Here is a 23,750-nt window from a genome sequence, read left to right as displayed (position 1 = left end):
TACCATTTCCATAGTCGCATTCCACACTGCAACCTATTTCTCTCTCATGTAAATAAGATAAGAATGTATTTTTTTTCTTTTTGCCCAGGCTCCTTCTCCACTGGCATGTGCTAACCACTGAACAAGCATGCTTTCTTCAGTGATCTTGGCAAAACGTTGCAGCACAGTTGGCGCACCATTGCAGTAGATGACAACCTATTTCTAGGGGTAATATCTCACCCAATAAATCAGAGTACCGTAGTAAGTCAACACTTAACCCAGGCTCTGTCAATTCAGTGAGTCTAACCTCATTGGGATCCCCAAATGAATTTAAAACCAGGAGTGAAAATTGTGTGCCCTTCCAGATTAGATATGTGAACAATACTTGTCAATATTTTCATCTTTGATGAGGAAAGGCTGTCTTGATACTCCAAAAACCTAGCTAAGGAAAAGAAGTCCATCTGTGAAATTTTTCACAATTCAAGGTGGTTGCAGAAAATTCATTCTGGCAGAAATTACTCATAGTTTTCCTGTGTAGAAAACATATGTATTTACTGTGCATATTTACTGGTCTTTGCACAGAAAATACATGCAGGAAAACTACATGTGGTGTTTCTGTACAGGAATCTGTGCATTTATGTAAATTTCATAAATATTACCGAAATTGCATGAACACATAGATTTCTGCACAGAAATAATATCTGTTATTTTTCTGCATTTTCTGTGAAAAAAAAACCAACAATCATGCAAGAATCAGTGTTCTTAGCACAAAATACATATTTTCTGTACAAAAGCACATCTTCATAGCAAAAAAATGGGCATTTTGTAGAAATGAAATTTCCACAAGAAATCTCCAAGTACAAACATTGCACAGAAACCCTCTTTTTCTCACAGAGAATGAAGAAATTTGCTAGAAATACTACTGTATTTCACCAAATCGGTGCTGCACTTTGTTCCAATTTAGGGGCTCTAAAAACAGTGCATTTTAGATTCGATAGTGACTTACATTCATCCTTTTGTGGTTCGTTTGTTTTTTAAGTGTCTTGCCTCCGAGAGAGGAGGCAGAGGAAGGGCCCCAGCCCCAAAATGGATCCATTTTTGTTTTTGTTTTTAAATAGTCTTACCTCTGAAAGAGGAGGAGGAAGAGAGAGGGCCCCAGTCGTAACAGCTTGACTTTGGGATTTGTTTTGGGTTTTTTTAAGTCTTATCTCTGAAAAAGGAGAGGAGGAGGAGTCTGCCTGAGCTAAATATCACTTGCTGCTTCTGCTACCTCTCCAATGGGCCCATAGACTTAGTAAAAAAAAAGATTCCTGCAGACAAAATGATGCCTGGAGTTCTCTACACTCTACTACTAGTCATTTTGTATGCATGAATCTTTATTTACTAAGTCTATTGGCCTGTTGTGCATGCAGAGGAAATTCTAAAAGGTATTGTACATATTTAAATTATTTAAAATATTCTAAGAATTTTAAGAAAATTATTTTCCTCTCCTCCAAATAGAAGCTTCAGAGGGGTGAGGGGGTCCTTACACTTGATGGCACCTTAGATCCAATGAAATAGGGTAATTCCTGCATTTAAGAGGGTGTTTGCATTGCTCTTTAAGGTGCTGTTGGACTCTAATTCCCAGAAATTGGTGCTATGGGTTGTCCTGGCTAGGATAGCTGGAGTTGCAATCCAGTAACATCTTGATGCTAACGGGATTTCATACCCAGTTTAGGAATAGACAAGCAGTGGTCTCCCTACGTCACCTATCTGGACTCCCTGAAGGCATCTCTATCACATAGCCATCTACCTTGCTACAAGTAAAAATACTATTTGGTAATCACTGCTTTTAATGGAACATCAGACACTAGACGACCACAAAATAATCTTATAACTAGATTAGCACTAAAGCTGATGGACACATTCACCCGCCAGAGATAAGATAAAACAGATGGATGAAATTTTGCCTGCAGTTTTTCAAACTACAGAGGAAACACGCTGGAAGCAAGTGGTGTTCATGTTGATATTGCATCAAATGGAAACAAAATGCAATAACATGTTCTTTCTTCCATTTGCTAGCTGTTTTCTTTCCACTCCTCTAAAATGCAGCTGGATTTGGAACTAACTCCTGCTCATTCTAAATCCAGTTTAACAAACATACATTAAATCATCATTTTTAAAAAGAAATTAAGTATGTATATAGTGTTCATTACAGGGCAAAAAGGTGCCATTGTATTAGTTTGCGTCACATCTTTGAATGAACTTTGTATCAGGCCTAGCTTACTTAATTTTGCTTTTTGATATATACTCAATGGTGACTTGGTTTGCTTTTCAAAGTATAAAATCACAGTTCATATTACGCTTTTCCAAAGAAAGAACAGCACTCACACACGCGCGCGCACACATATACATAATTATAATGTGTGAACACTGTACACTAAATATTTATTTTCAACAGCATGACAGGCATTGGGTTTATGGCAGCTGGTTCAAATATTCTGCAGGGTCTGAAATCCAAGGGATGCCACATAAGCAACATCAGGCACAAGACAGGTTGACTGCACCTTCCCACAAGGTAAACTTTATTGTGTCATTTCAATTAGTAGTTAGTATTCCACAATTTATATGGCTGAAAACACCTCAATTCCAATTCACGCAAAATTACTCCACTGCTTTGGTGACAAACCTCCTGAACACCAGCACTCTTCAAAGGAAAAGAAAAAAGGACTGTTTCAACCTGTCATTCTTTATTACCTATATATTTGATAGCAACACTTTGAATTCAATGTACTTCTAAAACACTGTTTTCTGTGAAGAATCCGACTCTTAGGCTTTTGTTCCTTTAAAATTCTCTCTATTATTTTTAGATTTTCCCCAAGGGGAGAGGGATGAAAACACATCTTGCTTTCTTGCTGGAGAGAAGCCATGTAGGAGCCTCAGGACCTCACTGCACTCTCTCCGTGAAATTCTCTGGGAAAACTCCTCGGCATTGGTCAAGTTCTTTGTGCTGAAGCCAGTCAGCTTCTTTCACACCCATCAGCCAGCCTTCATCCTGCCAGAGTAAAAGGTGAAAGAAAAAGTTTATGCCAAGTGAGCAACAAAGAGAAAGTCAGCATATACCTCTCAGGTCCTGAAACCTGACTTTGGGTAAATAAGGAGGTCTTTTTTATTACCGATAATCAGTTTATCAGACATAGCCATATTGTCATGCAGCAAAATACAACAAAATATACATCTCAGATACCTCACAACCTCTGAGGATGCCTGCCATAGATGTGGGCGAAACGTCAGGAGAGAATACTTCTGGAACATGGTCATACATCCCAGAAAACACACAACAACCCTATACATCTCAGTGTTTTCTATTTATTTTGTTGTATTTCATGGTTATGAAGAGTAAATGGGCTTCTCTTGAATACATCTAGGTCAGTGGTTCCCCACGTTTGGTCCTCCAGGTGTTTTGGACTTCAGCTCCCACAGTTCCTAACAGCTGATAAGATGGCTGGGATTTCTGGGAGTTGAAGTCTAAACACTTGGAGGCCCAAAGGTTGGGAACCACTGACCTCGGTAATAAGCTAATTGTTAAGACTGCCAATGGATCTTGTAGCACCCTAGAGACCAAGAAAAATAAAACTGGCAGCAGAAATGTTCATGGACAAAGGCTGGATCTACACTGCCCTATAATCCAGTTTCTGAATCCAGATTATCTGCTTTGAACTGGATTATATGAGTCTACGCTGCCATATAATCCAGTTCAAAGCAAATAATCTGATCCAGAATCTGGATTATATGGCTGTGTAGATGGGGCCTAAGAAATGTTGTGGCTACTCACACAAGCCCCTCATCCAGAAGTGCATCCAGGTGTTGAAAGGTCTATTCAGTTTTGAGAGTCATTCTAAGGTCCTATGATAATTGGCTATATTAGAAAAGAGGAGGCGGACATTCCTTGTAGAACTACTTCCCCAGCAAAATGTGTGATGTAGCACTAGGTAAAGGTAAGGGTTTTCCCCTGACATTAAGTCTAGTTGTGTCCAACGCTGAAGCCAGCGTTGTCCATAGACACCTCCAAAGTCATGTGGCCGTTACCTTCCTGGCAGAGCTGTACCTATTGATCTACTCACATTTGAATGTTTTCAAACTGCTAGGTTGGCAGAAGCTGGGGCTAACAGCAGGAGCTCACCTCACTCCCCAGATTCGAACTGTTGACCTTTCAGTCAGCAAGTTCAGCAGCTCAGTGTTTTTTAAAAAAACAAAAACAAAAATACAATCTAATTTAATTGTCATTTAATAGTGGCATTGGCTAAGATATTCCGAATTCCATATTGCTCATTTTATGACAGTTCACTTTAGTGATTTCTTTTTTAAGCAAGGAAGATATTTTCTTTGTCTGTTGGAACACAGCACCATCTACTGGAAAGCTGTTTTATGCCATTAGAAAACTAGGCATTTTGGGCATGTACAGCATCTGTTCCATCAATGAGGCTTTGTTACATAAATATAATAATCACACAGGCCTGAAACCCCATTCACAGCACAAAAGCCACATCTGTGTTTTCTCTTGTGTATGAAGAACAATTAGATGCTAGCATAAGAAATGAGATAAAGATGCAGAGGCTTTTAAAGCCTGAAATGGGAAAAGAACAATTGTTTGCATACTTCATGATGTGAACCTCATATATGACAACAAAAGTGTGTGTCATGGTCCAGAATTCTAACTAAAACCAAAGGTTTGCTTGTAGTTGACTTGTATTGCATCCACTGAAGTGGAACAGGCCAAACAATTGGGAGGCATAGCCAAAACTCCAGAAGACAGGAACAGAATTCAAAACGATTTTAACAAATTAGAGAGATGGGCCGAAACAAAATGAAGTTCAACAGCGACAAATGTAAGATACTCCATTTAGGCAGAAAAAATGAAATATAAAGATACAGAATGGGGGATGCCTGGCTTGACAGCAGTACATGTGAAAAAGATCGTGGAGTCCTTGTGGACAACAAGTTAAACATGATGTGGCGGCAAAAAAAGCCAATGGGACTTTGGCCTGCATAAATAGGAGTATAGAGTCTAGATCCAGGGAAAGTCATGTTACCCCTCTATTCTGCTTGGTCAGACCACACCTGGAATCACACTGTGTCCAATTCTGGGCACAGCAATCAAAAGGAGATATTAACAAGCTGGAAAGTGTCCAGAGGGCAACTAAAATGATCAAGGGTCTGGAGAACAAGCCCTATGAGGAGCGGCTTAAAGAGCTGGGCATGTTTAGCCTGCAGAAGAGAAGGCTGAGAGGAGATATGATAGCCATGTATAAATATGTGAAGGGAAATCATAAGGAGGAGGGAGCAAGCTTGTTTTCTGCTGCCCTGCAGACTAGGATACAGAACAATGGCTTCAAACTTCAGGAAAGGAGATTCCACCTGAACATTAGGAAGAACTTCCTCACTGTGAGAACTGTTCGGCAGTGGAACTCTGCCCCGGACTGTGGTGGAGGCTCCTTCTTTGGAGGCTTTTGAGTAGAGGCTGGATGGCCATCTGTCAGGGGTACTTTGATTTTCCTGCTTCTTGGCAGGGGGTTGGACTGGATGGCCCGTGAGGTCTCTTCCAACTCTTTGATTCTATAAAACGATGTGTCTCCCACTGCTTTCTTCATGTTATCATGTGACTTATTTTAATTTATATTGTTCCTGTGTATAAATTGACCACAGCTATTTCTGCACACTTAATTATCTCCCCATTGAGCTTCATGCTTAGGGAAGCTTCCAGTTAATCACTACAAAGAACCAAACAAGTTTGTTATATGGAAGACTAAGGCTTTTTCAATATATCTTAATACTCATTGGCAGGTTGCATTGAGGTTTGTCACAGAGACCTCAAAGCAAAGGGGAGATCTGAGCCAAGTCTTTTTGGTCCAGGTCCAAAAATCCTAACCTGGCAAAAAGTATGATTTGCAGTTTAAAAAAATACCTTCTTTGAACTAGACTGTCCAAGAGGTCTATCAATGAAGGAGTAACTGTGTCCACTATTTACTATACCACACAGGTTACAAGATTATCAGCAGCTCCATTCAATCTCCATACCTGCTCGTCAGGATTGTCAAATGGAATCACCAAAACAACATCCCCAGCCTTCAGCTGTAGCTCATCGCTGTCAGTGGCAGCGTAGTCATGCATGGCTTGTACCTGCAAAGAGATAATGACTTCAGTGTGATCTTTGGAGATCTCGCCTTATCTCACAAACAAGGGTTGTTTCATCTTTATCGAGCTCTGCCTCACCAATACACCAAACAAATGGGTAAATTGTTATCAAAGGTCTGTTCTATTGCTCTTTTTCCTGTAAAGTACATGAACTGGAAAGGTTTGTGATAGGAAGGTTATCACTAAAGGATAACCCTAACTGGAGACCCAAATTCATATATTATTTTGGACCACTGAAAACATTAACAAAAAAACGTGTATGCAGCACTGAGTGAATTACAAGAGAAGCCAATCAATATTTTTAAGCTGCTGCTTCTGAAGGCAACATTGGGGATAAAATTGGAGAAGAGGGACTCAGGGAGTAGGGTTTGTATATTCTCTTTACTTAAAAATAGTCTTATTGATATATTTCATTTATAAAGTAATGAAGAGGGGGAGGATATAAGGTGTATATTCTCTTTTGAACCTCTCTGTATTATGCCCCAGAATAAAAAAAAACTGATCCCAGGTGGACAAATCTCATGGTCCCACAAGAATGGTGTCGGACTTGCTTCATCGTAAGTATCTTTTTCATCTGCCATTTATAATGCAATGCAACATCAGAAAGGAAATTACCATCTGTACTATGGTGGGGGAGAGAAGCAGCCACACATCTAGGACTCCAAAAAGCAATTTTGTCGTAAGGGTACTAAGACTAGACAGAATATTCAAAAATATTTGGAAAATGGTCTACAAGCATGTTTTTTTTTGCATGTAGAGAAACCCTGATAAGAAGCAGCAGAAAAAAGCCTTTTCTGTGCAGAAAGTATTTCCACCCATAACTAGTCTGCACAGAATAGTTTGTAATTGGGGACTTCTCCTGTGGAAATTTTTTTGCTTATAATTGATTTACATGGAAAACAGCATGTTCTGTGAATAAAACAATATTTCTTCACAAAATATTATCTCCTATGCAACAAATGCTGTTTCCTGAAGGGAAAAGGCTGTTTTTTGCACAAAACAATCATGTGTGAATTTTTCACAAAAATGGGTCCTGAATTGTGAATAGACTTTGAAAACTGTGTGTTTTAAATACATTCTTGAAGTAAGATCACTAAAATTGCTTACTGACCCCTTTGAGAAGAAATTTAGTGAAGGATTACATCCCTAAAGGATAATTGCAGCAATGTATTTAGGGGAAGCTGCCTTGGCCATACAGCAAAATATACCTTTATCAGCTGACCAAAATAAACAAAACTTCACACAAGCTTTTGAAGTTCTAGATGTAGCAGTATATCTTTAAAGATGATATTAGCTTCATTAGCAGCAGTAAAGTAACTCCTTTTGGGATCCTGATGTCTCTGTTTTTTGTGAAGCAAAAGACAGAGACATCAGGATCCCAAAAGGAGTTACTTGACTGCTGCTAATAAAGCTAATACTGTATTATTCTTTTCTTTGTTCTCACATGACCAAGAAATAGAGGAGTGTCCTCTGCCTGCACTGATCTCTCTCCTAAGACCACTGAATAATATTTGATACGCAGTATAGGCCCATGACTACATTTTCCTTTCTTCTCATGTATGATTGTTAACATCTTTTGTTGTTTGTGCATTTTGGTTGGCCAATAAAGATATCACTCTCTTGTGGATCTTATTTTATGAAACAATGTATCTAAAATTAAAATGTGACACCCAAATGTTAATACTTTACTACAAATTTCCTAACCTTTAAAATTTAACAAACCCTTAATTTGCCAGATGCCATCCATTTTGAAATATAGATGATATCACTGAGCATCTTTTATCCAAACCCATGTCAGATTGCATGCATGGGATAAAGTGATCCCAGGCTGTTTTGGGTTATGGATGCCATTTTTGTTTTGTATCAGGAACGACTTGAGAAACTAAGTTGCTTCTGGTGTGAGAGAATTGGCTATCTGCAAGGATGTTGCCCAGGGGACTCCTGGATGTTTTGATGTTTTTACTATCCTTGTGGGAGGCTTCTCTCATGTCCCCACATGGCACTGGAGATGATAGAGGGAGCTCATCCGCGCTCTCCCTGGGTTGGATTTGAACCAGCTACCTTCAAATCAGCAACCCAACCTTCAAGTCAGAAGTCCTACTGGCACAAGGGTTTAAACCACTGTGCCATCGGGGACTCCTTTGGATGCATGCCATGAATTATACTGTAATTTAATTCCTTCAGTTTTACTGGCATAATACCCTTGATTTTTTTCAGTACAGTACAACCTGGAGAATGAATATATTCAGCTGTGTCCTCACCTCCAGACACTTACCTTGAAAAGGAAACCTGGGGGCATGTCAGCCCTCTCAGAGGGGGCTCCACTCTCCACTGTCCCATTGACAGTTGCTGAGAAAGTCTCCACAACTACAGCGGGCAGAGAGCTCTAAGGAAAGAAGAGAAAGTAGACCAAAAAAATAGCAATCAATAGTAGGCCCTGTTTAAGAAAACAACTTGAGAGGCTCACTGTACAGCTGTTTCTTTCACCCCCAAAATACTAGCTAGACATGAATTCTTAATTTAAAAATTCACTCAGGTGCCTGGGATTTTATTTCTTTTTTACTCTATGCCACTGAGGTTATGACTTAGGCCAAGAATAGCCACAGAAGTAAGGAAAATGATGACAAGATGGGGCGGTTTTTTGAAAAAAGGAAAGCACAAAAAGTGGTAAATATCACTGGGATAAAGATTAATGGGAGAAAACGGAAAGCTCTGCCGCAAGGGTATGAAGAGGGATAGGTTCAAAACAGGCAGAAGTTCTCAGTCTCCCTTCCAACCTTCCTTCGTTTATAATTGGTGCTCATGTTCGTCTTGGCTGCTGATAACATCTATGTTCTCAGCATCCTTCTTCACAGCAGCTAACAACTCAGTTCGACCGTGTGAAGGCAACAAATGGGTTGCCTCTGGCCAGATCTTTTAGCATCACCAGACACAGAAAGAAAATGGAAGCTGACCTCAGGGGGTGCAAAGGAGTTAGCTTATGTTGTAGGTTCAGTGCTGTTTCAAAACCACAGCCTTCTTAACTTGCCTGGAGGGATCTTTCAGGGCAGACATGGGTTGCTGGACCACACATAAAGGAGGTACGCTGATTAACTGGGACTGAGGAGATCAATAGAGATATTCTCCTCCTGGCTGCACATGATACTACTCCATGCTTAGCAGTTTGCATCAAGGGAACATTTCTTTATGGAAGGATATCTATGGGCTTTGTTCAATAGTCCCAAGTAAGCAAAACAGAGCCCTCCACCAGGAATGCGGTTCATATGGATGGTATGGGGCAGCTGAAGCTAGGACACTCCGGCTCCATTCAGTTCACTGGTGTTAAGAGAAACTAGCCTAGGATGCCAGCCTGGGCCAGCACGAAAAGAGACTGAAACCCCATCCCTCTCCCTTGTCTGCTGTCTTACTGAGGCAGATCCTGAGTCAGTTTCGGTTTTAGCTGCTTCAGCTCCAGCTGCTGCTTCTTTGCCAGCTGCCTCAGCACCAGCAGGAGCGGCTTCTGTGGACTGCAACACAAAAGCCAGTTAAACTCCTCAAATCTCCCAACATGTCCAGGAGAGCACCGATTGAGAATGGCTGCATTTTTACAACTCATCTGAACTAGGAGTTCCTGCCAGTCAGTGTCAAGGAGACACTGTCTTCATAGCAGTGGCTGCACAGCCAATGACTAGGAATCCATGCCAGGCTCTTCCAGTGGGTATGCTGGCACAATTGCAAGGAACATCAATTGGATGAAGGACAAATGCCTCTGGGCTGGAAAGTTATTCTAAATGTCATCAAAGTACACCCTGCTAGGCACTCATGGTTGCCTTATGTAGGTCGAGTTCATCTGCTTCAGGGGCATTTTTATACATTAAGCTTGAGGATCTGAGGCTTTTATCCATGAGTCTTCTCTTGCACTACTTGTGTGAACCCAGATACACATGGAAGCAAAACAAACTTTGACTGCAATGCAAACAGTTTTAAAATATATATTTGCATTATGAAGACATTGGGGAAAACCTCACATCTGGATACATGTTTGGTTGTTGTTCTTGTTTCTTTTAACTTTGTGCCCTTTCCACTGTTGCTCCTTTGCTTCAACACATGAGCCAAGAGAATGCTCAAAAGTTGCTACACTATTACAGGACTTGAAGTCTCGCTTTTGCATAGCATCGGTACAAGAATAATACTTTAGAACTTCCATTTTGAGTTGAATGGGGCTGACAGAGAAATTCCTGCTGAGAAGACAGGGAAGGAAATAAAATGATAATGAACTTTGTTATTGTAAATAGATATTCTTACAATAACAGGAGCTGTCTTTTGGACAAAGGATTACCAACTGATGCATACACATGGAGTTCACTGTCCTAAAACAAACACAAAAAGGCAGCAACCAGATATGAAAATGGAGCAAACCCTGCTGATCAATTATACTGCACAAGCATGAACAGAATTAATGACAGATGGTGAAAATTATGTATTGGCTGAGAGACAGAGCTCCCTGACCTACTGGAAATAATATTAATGCTGTTCAAGGCTGCCATCATCTGGTCACTGAAGAAAAATCTAGTTAACAACATTAAATTTGCCATCTCTTCATGATATCTAGGGATTATACCAAGCATGAGGAAACTCTTTTACTCCAATGGCCAAATTCAGTTTCAAGGATGTTGTTGGTGAAGCACATTGCAATGGTAGCCAGAAACAGTAGTAAAGGAGTGGGATCAAAACTGCAATATCTTTTTAGCTTAAAGCCTCTACTGGCAGTAACTATGTTGTGGGAAATGGACTGCAGGCTTTTTGAATAGGAAGAAAATGTAATTATAAAAAACTGAAGGAGGAATGGCCATCTGGGGAAGCTTAGAGGGCCAGATGAGGACTCCCTGAGGACCAGATTCAATTCCTGGGTTCTCCATTTCTGGTTCATAAAACTCTCAATTATAGCAGCATATGATCTGAGGTCTAGACGAGAAAGTCAGATAATAAAATAACGAACTCTACTGAAACACAACTAGCTACCTGATTCATTATCTTATGGTAAGTGTTGTTTTTTGTGCACCTTTGGGCCCTTTTTGATATTTATTCATTCATTCAAATACACATACATTTGTGAGTGTTTGTTGTAAACAGTGCAATACTTTCCAGCTATTAGTCTTCCATAATCATTTCTCAGATAATATATTTTCATTAAGGAGTCACAGTCTTCTATTTAAATAGTACACATAAAGGTATTATGGGCTCCAAATTAATATCCGTTTCCTCCTTGTCTACCGTCTTATAGCTTCCCCTATGTACATTTTTAGATTAATTTTACATTAAGATGTGGAATCATTGGTTGCTATTCATATGGTAAGTGTTGTTTTAAGGCAGCAGTAGGAAAACCATAGCTCTTCACGGATGTCAAGCATCCATCAACTCCTACCACGATGAGCAATGGTTAGGATGATAGGGCTAGTAGATAATTATGTAAAGGAAGGTCATAACCTCCCAACTTCTGCACAAGCCAGTGCCTCATGTGAATTATGGAATGTACCAGCTAGTGCAATTTAAAGTCATTATTATTTCTGTAGTTATAATGGCCTACCCCTATGATTTCCAACCCTGGATCCCTAGATGCTGTTGGCCTATAGTTCCCAGAATCCCTGACCATGGGTCATATGATTAATGGCAACTGGGATGAGAAGTCCAGCGGCATCTGGGGGCTAAAAGGCAAGAACAGTTGGTCTAGTCCATCTAGATGAGAACACCTCAATTCTCTAAAAAGATTTTTCCAAAGCAGAGGGGGGGGGGTGTCGCATACCAATTATGAATAAATACAACAGACTTGCCCAGTTCTTTCCTTTATAAAGAAATACACATTAACAGATTAATGTTTTTAGTTAATGACTTAGTAAATGCAGTTTTCCAAAGAACAGGAACAGCAAGAATGCAAACACTATAAAGATTCAATGCCCAATTCTATGCATGCTTATTCAAAGATATTCAGTCTCACTGTTTTTAAGTTACAATAGGTATCAGACTGCATTCTTATTCTTCATATAATGTCTACTATATATAGAAATTACGCTTCCAGGTGTCATAAAAATAGCGAATCTCACTCCATCTATCAATTTCCCACTTGCCCTCAGTGCAAGGTAGCTGAAAATTTGAAGTAGTCCAACCCAAAATAATATATCTTATTCATGTCTGCATCAATAGGGTAAAACCTGACCAATGACCACTAATGTTAGCATCATGAACTGCCCTCAGAACAGAATTAAAAACTGCATTTGATTGCTCTTATCCTAAGCTGCTGTAGTAGAAATTGGGTACTGTACAATGACTGCCCTGTCTTGAGTTTTACAAATACTAGGTTTTACATAGCCTTCTGCTCCGGTAAATATTTAGGAAATTATTAAACCAAGCTAATGTAAAACTGAAACGAGTACAGCCTTATAATGCGCCATCTATGAGTGGGTTCATTCATACATACACTGAGTATTGTTTGTCTTGACGGGGTTAATTTGTGAAATTCATTTTTCAATGTTAATATATCATTTTCTAAACAAAATTTCCTCTGCAGGAAAATGTATTTACAAAGAATCTTTCATCTTTCTGCCTTTTTTGTCTTAGAAATGAACAGGCCTACTGGTGGGGCACAGAGGTTCTGCTAGCCCAGCCTCCCTCTGTCCTCTCCAAACTCCATGATTCTCTAAGGCAGTGGTTCTCAAACTGTGCTTCTCCAGATGTTTTGGACTTCAGCTCCCATGATTCCTAACAGCTGATAAACTAGTTGGGATTTCTGGGAACTGAAGTCCAACACCTAGAGGAGCACAGTTTGAGTGTTTACTATCACATAGCATATTGCTATATGCTAAATATACACATCTAGGAATAGCCCTTTAAAAAACATCCACAAACTGAACTTTTGTTCAGATCTTTTACTCTATTCTTTCTCCTTTTCTTTAACTATGTTCAGGTGTGCCTTAGCAATTACTTTGACTAAAAAACTAGCACCTTCAAAGGTTTAATTTAACAGAATAAAGATTGGGTTTTAAAATATAAAAATGCTCATGAAAGTATTAATGATCTTATTATTCTCTCTGGGGAGCAAAGAGTGAACTGGGAAGGAAGGTTGAGCAAGGGCACAGGTAATACACAATTTGTTTTCAGGCTGTGTAACTGGTTATCAGTGAAGCAGGAAATAAATGTTGAGTTTTAATCCATAATACTATCCATTTCAGTAATGCAATCCAGGGTGCTAAATTTGATGGCTAGGATGAGTACTTGGACAGTACCGCTAAGGCACAGGATAAAACCCAGAGCGGTTGCAACATCTTGCTTATGTAGAAATTGTCAATTATTCCTAACCACCTCAAAGGAAACTATCAAGTCTAATTCCCCTGCATGTTGATTATCTTTCTTTGTATCTGTTTTAGTGGCTTTAAGAACAAACCACTTTGCCACTATGGATTTCTGCTTTGCCAAACTTGAAGTACCAGCAATTTTGGATAATTTGTGGCACTGTCAAGTGGTACATGATAAAAGCTAGTCATCCTGCAGTAAGAGGAGACACATCGCAGGGACTTCAGAGTATCTTAACTACATACTATTAACTTGCTTGGTATATATTCTGGAGCCCAATGCTCATAAGAAGAGCCCTGTAAGATCTGAAGCCAAGTCCTTCTAGTCCAAAAGTTACCAACCAACAGCAGAAAGAAAGTTCCTTGTTCCAGCTCCAGTTTCTCCTGACATGACTCATGTGCACAGAAAACATTCATATACCTGCTCTCATAAATTGAGAATAATCTCCAATACTCAGGAGTCAGACCATAAAGCACAATGAACACATGCATTCCAAATTTTTCCCATATACACCATGCCACCATAAGTTATATACCCACCCACCCATTTTTTAAAGTGCAACACAATCACAGTAGTATGCCTTGTGAGGACAAGGAAGCCAAGGAACACAAGCTGAACGGTACTGGAATACATTGAACATGCTCCACACATTCTGTTCATCTCCCTCACATGCAATAGAATGAAACACAGCCTTATTTGATATCTTTTCCCATGACAGTATCATAACATCAGGCCAGCTAATCCAAGAAATAGTACATGGTGAAGCTCAGGGAACAGATAAACTCATAGTTGCACTGGAAATGAATGACATAGGTTAAAAAAATCTGCCTAAACTACTATCTTTCTTAAATTTTCCACAGACCAACAAATATGTACGCCCTACACTGGACACAACAGCCAGGACAGGCCAGTATCATACAGATGATGGTTTCAAGTACTTTCACTTACTTGGCTGATCTCAGTCACAGTGGTCTGGTCAGGCCAGTCCACCACGAACGCATTATCGTTAGGATTATCAACAGGAAACTGATCCATGCTGCTAGAGGGAGTCTTTTCAGGCTGATGAGATGTAAAGGAAGAGGAAGAGAGAAACAGAGATGGGAGGGGGCAGCAGCAGGCATGGGTACAGGAAAGATATAAAAATGAGAAGAGTGTAGTGAGAAGTCACACAGCAGACAATGAAACAGTCCTCGGGCAAATAGGCCTGCTGGACAGTTAAGGATCAAGTGCTCTTTATTTTTGGATAGATGATGGGAGGAGAGCATCCATTCTCATGGCAAACATGCATCACTGACTGGTCTGGATGGTTAGATTTGGGATGCATCACTAGGCAGAGCTTTACTGATTTTAAATGACACAAGTGCAACTACATTGAAGGCCTTTAATGCAAGTACCAGGCAGTCTAGTTTCCCAGAATACTCTATGCTAGCTTAAGTTGGCCAAAGAAAACCATGAATCTATTTCAAGACATCCCTCCTATACGGAAGGGATATCTTGCTTTCTGCACCATCTATATATGCACCATTCAACGTCAAACATCAGCACAGCATTAAGAGACCTTCCTTTGTTGATGAAGATGGTAGTAGAACCCATTGTAAATTCTTCATTGTATCTGGCACTATGGAGATTTAACTGAACATAACAAAAAAGAAAGTGATGCTGTTCTTCACATTTGCTCTACCAAAGTTGCTCCTAATGGAGATCCATAGAAAAAATAAAACTCAAGATGTTCAAAAGATTGTTTCATTATTAGTAGAAAAACCCAAAATGGGTTTCTTCAAGGAGTTGTTTAGAATCAAACTTCTGAAATATTTGAACCAGGATATCTAAAAATGTTTATTAGACCATTCCATTTTCACTTCTTCAGTAAATGAAGTTTGAGAGTCCAACATGGACCCAAATACTTGTGCTTTTCTACTAATAAAATTACCATCTATCTCCAGTTTCTGCTTCTTTTGCATTTTTGACAATGAGCAGAAATGTTTCTTAATTAACAACAAAGAACTGTTTGTCTTACTTAGTCTTAAAGGCTGTACCAAGGCATTTAAAAATCTCTTGTCATCAAAAACTGTTCCACATAAAACTTATGTTCAATATGAAACTAATCAATCTCTTGGTTGATAATGGTTTCAGTAGTCCTAGTCTTATTAGTCTAGGTCTGTCATTGCAACTAAAAGCAGACAGATAGGAGGTTGTTATAAAGAAAAGCAGGTTGACTTCTTGAATAAAAGATCATGACATGAGAAATAAGTAAAATAGTTAAGATTTATCAATACTTCTCCCAAAACAGATAAAAAGGAGATAAGCTACCATACCAAGATTATAGCTGGGATAATTAATGTCACGCTGTTCAACAAAATATGAGACTCATTTCCATATGGCATGATATATTGAAGTGGCTGCAGATAGAGAAACCACGGGATATTGTGGCATTTTACACTACAATAATTACCAAAGGCATGCCACGTGATCCATATGACTGGGCTGTAATAGCTACACAGAAGCAACCACATCAGAGTCCCCTAGTACTACTCTTTTAAGTAAGGGAAACAATTTCCATTTCCCTCTCTCTGTTTTTAATAGTTAGCAGTTAATGTCATTTAATTGGAGCAAAAGTCTTCAGATGTCCTTCAAATAGGGCTGCAAGCTTTACTCACAGGTCTGTACAAAAATCAGCTGATCATTCGTGACCACACTTTTTAATGAATGGTAGCAAACTGAGAATCAAGTTCATTTCAGGTCTTTTCACTTCTTGATGTGGCTCTGATATGGAATGAGTTCAGCAAAGTCAGACTTTCCTTCTAAGAATACATGACACCACTTACTAACTAATATGTAGCCTTGCTATTTTTTTCAGCATTTCAAGAAAACATTTATGTCAATTGGTTCAGCAAATAAATGTTCATTGGTAGACAATCCCACTTTCAGTGAAGTTAAACTGCTATAGAACAATATGCATGCACACATGTGTCTTCCAGTTATCTGTCAATTTATGGCAACCTAATTAATTTCATAGCTTCCTTAGCAAAAAAAAAAACTCAGAGATAGTTTTTCCAGTTTTTTCCTCGGAAATATAGGCTACAGTATCTGGTATTTCTTGGCGGTCCCCTATCCAAGCACTAATCAGGACTCATCCTGCTTAGACCTTTCCAAGTTCAAATGCAATCTGATATGTTCATTGTATTTAGGATATAAATCTTTACAAGTGAGAAGGTGGAGGGAAAGAAAGACACTAAGTAACATGTTTTAAAAGATCAACAGGGGAAATGCTTGAATCAGGGAAATAGACAAGGCCACTGTACAAAGGAGAAACTGAGGGAACTTGACTGGCTAGTTCTTTTAAAAGACCACTTTCACCTCAAAGGCATCTATTTGGCAGCAATAAGTAACCTACATTGTACCACTTAAAGGCATATGAAGTATCTTCCTGTGAAAAACCAGAATTAGTCCAGGCAACAAAGAACAAATATAACTTCTAAAGAGACAACAGAGAGCAAGCAAAAGCATACATATCAGCATGTCCAACACAGAATGGGGCCTTGTAAAGGGATTATTCCCAGATAGGTATTTGGGAGCACAGTATAAAATAGCACAACTCTCACTGATACAGAAGTAATTTGTTTTGCTGTTGATGTCCCATTGCAGCAAAACAACATAAACTGTTTTGGATAGGTTGAGGATTAGTTGGGTGGCAGTTGAGATGTATGCACAATGTATAAGCAGAGATAGGGAATAATCTGCTGAGAAGGATAAAATAGCAGTGACGTACACAACAAAATATGTAGCAACAAGATTTAAGCTTCAGTAAATTAACATGTCATTAAGATCATGTTAATACAGAGAACCACTGTGTTAATGGCAAAGCACAGGATTAGCAGACAAAAGGGCTACCACAGTAACATACAAAAGTAGATCAATACTGAGAAGATGAGAAGTGAAAGGCAAAACCAGCATGACAATATTTGTATAGAAGGGTCGGGAAAAATAATACTTGCACAAAGTAAACAATGCACCACGTGGTTCATGCCACTAATCACTGGATTAATAGAAATCTTACCTCCCATAAATCCCAAGGCAAAGACTAAGCATAGCAAATTGCAATTGGAATAAAAACAGAAGCTTTGTTAAATCAGCCAACATAGAATGTAAAAACACACGCATACAGATCAGGTTTAGTGACTTGTATTATAAGATGATTTAATAATGTATTATATGTAAACATACTGCCTATGATCTTAGATTTCACGTAATCATGTTCTTTAACAAGTCTAACTTATCTAGGTTACACTGGATAAGATAAGCAAACTTTAACTTGAGATGTTGAAACTTTCACAATTCTCACATGTGATAGAAGAATTGGTGAAGTTAGGCTGAAATGCAAATTCACACACAACACAATCTGAAGGATTTAAATTAATTGACCATCTTTAGATGATCATCTTAGTAAAAACGCAATCGCATGAAGATTTATCACCCTCCAGTGTCAGCAAAAGCCATCAAGTAGAAAGAAACAAGATACAAATAGTCACCCAGTTCAGTCCTGGGACACATTAGGGTTGTACAGAGGCTAGTTTTCCTATTACAGTTCTAAAAATAAACAAATGGACAAAGAAGCCTCCCAAAGCTGGACACAAGTTCCAAGAACTGTGAGGGCTGGTGGAATATATTGAGAAGATAATTATGTGGACTCTGTCATGAAGTCCCTATGAGGTCCTAAACAAGCTAGTCTGTAATATTGCAGGGGAGTGGGTGGAGTCAAACAATGGCAATAGAAAACCAACCTGAGCTGCAGGTGTAGGTGACTTCCCTACGGAGCTGTTATCTGCTTTAATGGGATCAAAATCCAAATCCAAAAGGCTGGCTCCCTCCTGGAAGGGTCCAGGAACATCAAACTTGGCAGCATTAAAGAAGAAAAGCAGTACTGTGTGTTAGTCAAAGAGAAGCACCAAATGGTATGAGGAAGGCATTATCCGGGAGCTGAAGGTACAAAAGGTCTACATAAAACTTCATGGTACATAAATACCAAAATATGCCCACTTGCCACAATGTGCTTAAAGTTTTTGCACAAATGTAATCATGAAAACAAACCATTCATCATACCTATCATGCCACAGGTCCAGACAACATTATAGGGATGCTCTTCAATTCCCCATGATCTGTGACTTTTAAAATAAGTGCCTAAATTCTAGTTCAGAATTCATTGTTTCAAGTCTCAGATAACTTTCAATGCAACTGTAGGATCAAAGCTTCAGGTTCAGTAGCATTTTCTATTGAAACTTTGTTGTAGCTTACCAGCATATCGGTACCACCATAATCAGGTATAAAGTACATTTTTCCTTCTTCAGAACGTAGCTCTGCAATGTAGTTATTTTTTTATCTGTCCATAGTCAATTGTTTTCCATCCTGTGATGTTATTTCCAGTACGGTTTACCAATTCTATTATACACTACCTGATATCAAATATGTAACCATTGATACTAATACCAATCAAGAGAGAAAGCTTGCCTTATAACATAAAAGTAATATATTCTATCTAAGGTTATCATGGAGCACATTCTGACATCCTTTACAAGAGCAATATTAAAGTCCATGGCACTGCACTCAGCAAATAATTCAATATTCTGGCAGGACAATTTGGAACCATTCTTTTTTGTCCAGTCTTCTGCGTCTGAAAGATGTATTTTACCAGAACTCTGCTATTCAATCAATTTTCTTGACACTACAGCTAGATCGCTCATCCAGCCTACTCAAGAGTTCATTAACCTCTGAATCAATACTTGAAAAAAATCACAGATCATCTGTAAAAACAAATATTCCTGCGAACAGATCCTAAATTCCTGTTATCTTGAAGCCAAAGTCCTTTTTTCACATGCACACTTCACAGCTCATTTTTTCCATGTAGCTATCATTTGGATCTTTTGGTCTTTAGCACTTTGTGCTCTTTAACTTTTTCTTTGCTTTTCACTACTTTCCACTGATACAGAAACAAACCATATATATTGGCTCCCTTTGAAGGCAGGACATCAAGAGATTTGACTGAAAAATTATACAAAATCAAAACAGCTGCAGCCTTACCTGTCACCTGCACCAGGTATCCACAAGATCTCTTTCATGTTAGTTTCCCCTGACTCTACTCCCCAACAATGAACCCAGCAACAAATATAAACTTCCACTGTGGTGCATCGAAGCCCGAAGCCCTAGGTTTTCTTTTCTAGGAAACAAACTCTTCTGTTGGAAAACCAGACTCCTTTAGAACGATGCTGTCCTCCAGTTCAGGCATTTTGCATTCTGAACACACTCCAAGCTGAATGCCATATTTACAAAAGTATGGTTTTTGGTTTTTAAATACAGAAACAGAGAATATAAAACATGGTGTGAGAACTGTTGAGGCATGCTACAAGGAAAGATAGGTGTGGAAAGAGATGGAAGGTTTAGTGGCCCACGGCTTTCTCAAATATCAAAGGTAACATGGGATAGATATGTAACCAGAATTATTGCACTGAGCATCTGTCCAGAAATGCCCTACATAATGCAAGTGTTCTCAGTTTTAGTCTTTGTTATTCTGTTATTGCAAATCACACTGGTAAAGTCCCTTGCCATTCTGCCTCCTTCTAGGATTCCTTGTTAACCTGTGGCCCTGATTTCTTCAGAAAAAGAATACATTTGCTAGCATAACATCTGCCTGTTGCCTGTCACTAAAACTAAACTAGACATGGATAGAGTTTCTCTGAAGATAGGTTTAGATGCTCTGTAGCCGGGGGTAGTGGTGCCTTGAGAATGCATGTTTCAACCCTTCCCACCTCCACTTGTCATTTCTCCAGTCTAAATCCATAGCGTGCCCCGATTTAGTAGCTGCAAAAGAATTAAAGCAGCCATGTACCTGACCCCTCTCATTGCTGTTGATACCTGCTACAAGGATTTCATTTGAGGAATGGAAAGACAGAAAAGCACCTCTAAGTGAGGGATACTTCATTCACCCATTCTAAATTGAGTCCCTTTCAACTGCTTGGACATACTGGAACATAAAGCAGAAAATCCAAGCAGAATTGCTTTCTCCTACCTACAGGTTTTGACAATCTCCAAAGTCTGTCATCCAAGACCTCTTCTACACTGCCATATAATCCAAATTAGCAAAGCAGACAATCCACATTATCTGTTTTGAACTGGATTGTATGAGTCTACACTGCCATGTAATCCAGTTCAAAGCAGATAATCTGGATTTTATATGGCAGTGTAGAAGGGGCCTAAAATGAGCTCTCCTTGCACCCTCCAGAGCAATTCATCATTTATTTTGCATTTGGGTGTAATGCTTTTGCATGAGCATTCTCCACAGGCTTTCTTCCAAATCCTTCAGAGCATTAGACAAACTGCATACTCTCATTTTTAAGACCTATTAACCTAAATATTAAACCTCCTGAATACTACTGTCAGGCCCTTCTGTTTTTCATTAAGAAATAAGCATTTTTTCATAGAGTATTTTCAGAACAGGAAGTGATTGGATGGTCACGTCCAGTTCAAAAGTGGCTACAAATTAAAGAGGGATACCATTTAAATAGCTAACCATACTTTCCAAAGACTTCTGGAGGCACTATCCACCATTCTCTCATCATATTTTCATCAGTGAGATGTCTGGGGATTTCTCATGCAGTCCACAGGCTAAATTAATTTTACATACTCCTGCTCTACGTAAACCATGCTCCAAGCTATATTCATCTATCACAACAATACCTAAGTAGTGACTACTAAGTCACTACTAAGGTATTGTTGTGCTGTCCCATGTGCTATCAAATTCCTGTTGACCTATGGAAAACCCATTAATTTTGTGGGATTTTCTTAGGCAATGGTCCACTTTTTCCTTCTATTGGAATATTAGCATATAACACCTGGCCACTAGGCAGGCTTTTAAAAAGATTTAAAACTAGCCAAGTGTCAACTTTGCATCTTTGTTTCTTTCCTATCCAGTCTATAGTGAATCCTAATGCACCTCTACAGTCACTCTCCATGCTTCTCTGTGAGGTGACCTCATAACCTGCATCCTACACTTGCCTTTTCTCCCAAATCCAGGCCCCTCACGCAACGTTTCAGCCGTCGAACAGGAGGAAGAGGTAAAAGTCGCAGGCCACTGCACTGAGATAGGGAAGGAAGAGTGGAGTCAGGAAATAGGCATGCTAGAGGTGTCACTCAATGAATAAATGTATTTTTACAAATAAAAGTAGCTGTCATAATCATGGTGATGGTGATGGTAATCATAACATGAGTTGTGAGAATGCAGCCAGAAAACTGGTCAGTTTGCTTTTTTTTTTTTCCCCCTTCACTGCAACTACGGTTAAGTAATCCCTGTGAAAGTTCAGTTTTGTACATCTACCACTTGCCTACTACTTTTGACAATACATTGCAATGCAATATATGAAAGGGTTTGTCAAATTTATAAGGATTGCTTGAAGGGCCATGGGATTCAGAAAAGCTCAAGGAAGCTAATGGCTTTAAAACAGCGTAGCCCAAAGACTAGCACTGCTCTATCAGCAGTTTGCTTCCCAAACATCTAAAGTCACTGATACAAAACTCATTTATTTCCCAAAATTATTTTTAATCAAGATTTAAATTCAACTACTCATTACTGGAGCGTTTTATAACAGTAGGCTCTGCTAAACGTAAACAGGTACTTCAAATAACCATTCCAAATGGCTTTATATACGCTTAATTTTAAGGAGTGCAGAAATAAAGTGACCCAGCATCACAAATCACATGAAGGGAGTAATATATTAGCTGGGGAGACCATCATGTTGGCCAGTAATCCCAAACACTCCAGCTTGCCTGAATCTTTCCATACCTTTAGATAAATCATGTGGACCATAAATCATGTCATGGAAACATGATTCATACAGAACTTCCTTTACATGTGAATAGCACTGGCACTACTTTATGAGAGAAATGTTGAGGGACTTTTTTGCCCAATTCAAAGTTTGTTGTCCCCTTACACTCACCTTTGACCCCACTGAGCAGTTTTCATGGCCTGACACCTCTAATAAGGGGGGAAAAGGGAGGAGGAAACAAGGTTGAAGCGTATATGTAGGAGCGGAGAAGAGAGGGTAGGGAAGAAGGAGAAGCTAACCTGCGAGGGGGTTGTCACACTGATCTCTGGGACAAAATTGTCATCAAACAGGTTGATGATGTTCTCCTGCTTCATCTCCTTGGATGGAGTGAGTTTTGGAGGTGGCGGCACGGGAGGACCTTTTCTCAACTGCATGCAAGCGAACACATGACGACGGCACACACAGCAACACCCAAAAAACCAGAGACAGGAACTAGGTTAGCAAAAAAAATTAAAAAATAACTAAACAAAAAATTAAACATTAAAAAAACACAAATAAAGGTGGGGAGAGGGGGCTAGAGTAAGGCTGAAAACCAAAACAAAACACATGTGGGAAGAGGGAGAAACAGTCACACACTTCCAAAAGAAGGCTTTGCATCATTAGTTACACTTCGTGGGTCCTGGGTAGGTCTCCCTTCTGCAGAGGAGAAGCGTAACACAATTAATATGCATATGAAAAGTCATGCATACATAATTAGAGTCTGTGCAACCTTCTGGTATAACAAGGTGAGGATTTACATGTTACAAGAAAAAATGCTTGAGGAACTAGAGAAGACAGCAGCACTACTTTGAGCAGCAATACCTATCTGCATATCGAGAAAGAAGAATACCCAAGCCAGCTTGATTTGATCTGATTTTTAAAAGACTTGCACTCCCAACGTTACAAAAACACAAGGTCAGCTGTAACACTTACAATGGGTTTCCTGGAATGGGATACAAGTCATTAGAAACTGGTCCCAACTTTTTCTAGAATCACAGCATTCCTATGTGATTCCACAGATGTCACAAAAATACAGTATGCTGGTCTGGGAATCCCTGTTCTCCTACCACACAGTGCATTGCAAGTTTTTTTTTCTTCTTTTACATTTTGAGAGGATCAGCCGCATATTTTAATTTTTACTTGGATCAATTAGATGTAGCTTTTCACCTTCTCCTTGATCTCCCTTCCCAGATCTTCTCTCCAACAGAATATACTAAGCAATTCTAAAATTGCAGGGTTGATTCTTCTAGATAGAATGATAGAGCAGTACATTGATTTTCAATGGTGTTTCACAGATATTCTAAAAATGTTTCCTGATCAAGACATTATACAAAATCATGTTAGCCTGGCTTGTCCAGAACAATAAATATGCTGAGCTTGATACGTAAATATGAACAAACTAGACACTTGTCAGCAAGG

At 39.2% G+C, this 23,750-nt stretch overlaps 1 protein-coding gene across 21 annotated transcripts in view; it reads right to left on the bottom strand.

Moving 5' to 3' along the window:
• Nucleotides 1-2,515: 2,515 nt before the first annotated feature.
• The window catches only part of bin1 (bridging integrator 1), a 156,186-nt gene continuing 134,951 nt past the window's right edge, over nt 2,516-23,750 (bottom strand). For 5 of the 21 annotated variants that reach the window (XM_062967339.1, XM_062967341.1, XM_062967340.1 and 2 more), the window contains 8 exons: nt 22,592-22,720; nt 18,261-18,371; nt 17,537-17,560; nt 14,428-14,538; nt 9,561-9,659; nt 8,429-8,539; nt 6,037-6,138; nt 2,516-3,013 (listed from right to left, as the gene is read on the bottom strand). In XM_062967339.1, coding sequence (XP_062823409.1) covers nt 2,906-3,013; nt 6,037-6,138; nt 8,429-8,539; nt 9,561-9,659; nt 14,428-14,538; nt 17,537-17,560; nt 18,261-18,371; nt 22,592-22,720 — 795 coding nt within the window. In that variant the 3' untranslated portion in view covers nt 2,516-2,905. Of the gene's footprint in view, nt 3,014-6,036; nt 6,139-8,428; nt 8,540-9,560; nt 9,660-14,427; nt 14,539-17,536; nt 17,561-18,260; nt 18,372-21,525; nt 21,607-22,591; nt 22,721-23,750 lie in introns of all 21 variants that reach the window. The other 16 variants (XM_062967356.1, XM_062967358.1, XM_062967359.1 and 13 more) reach the window with 11 other exon arrangements.

The sequence above is a fragment of the Anolis carolinensis genome, chromosome 1 (genome assembly GCF_035594765.1).
Source record: "Anolis carolinensis isolate JA03-04 chromosome 1, rAnoCar3.1.pri, whole genome shotgun sequence".
NCBI lineage: Eukaryota > Metazoa > Chordata > Lepidosauria > Squamata > Dactyloidae > Anolis > Anolis carolinensis.
Note: the sequence above shows the minus strand (reverse complement) of the source record. Positions and strands in the feature narration are given on the sequence as shown.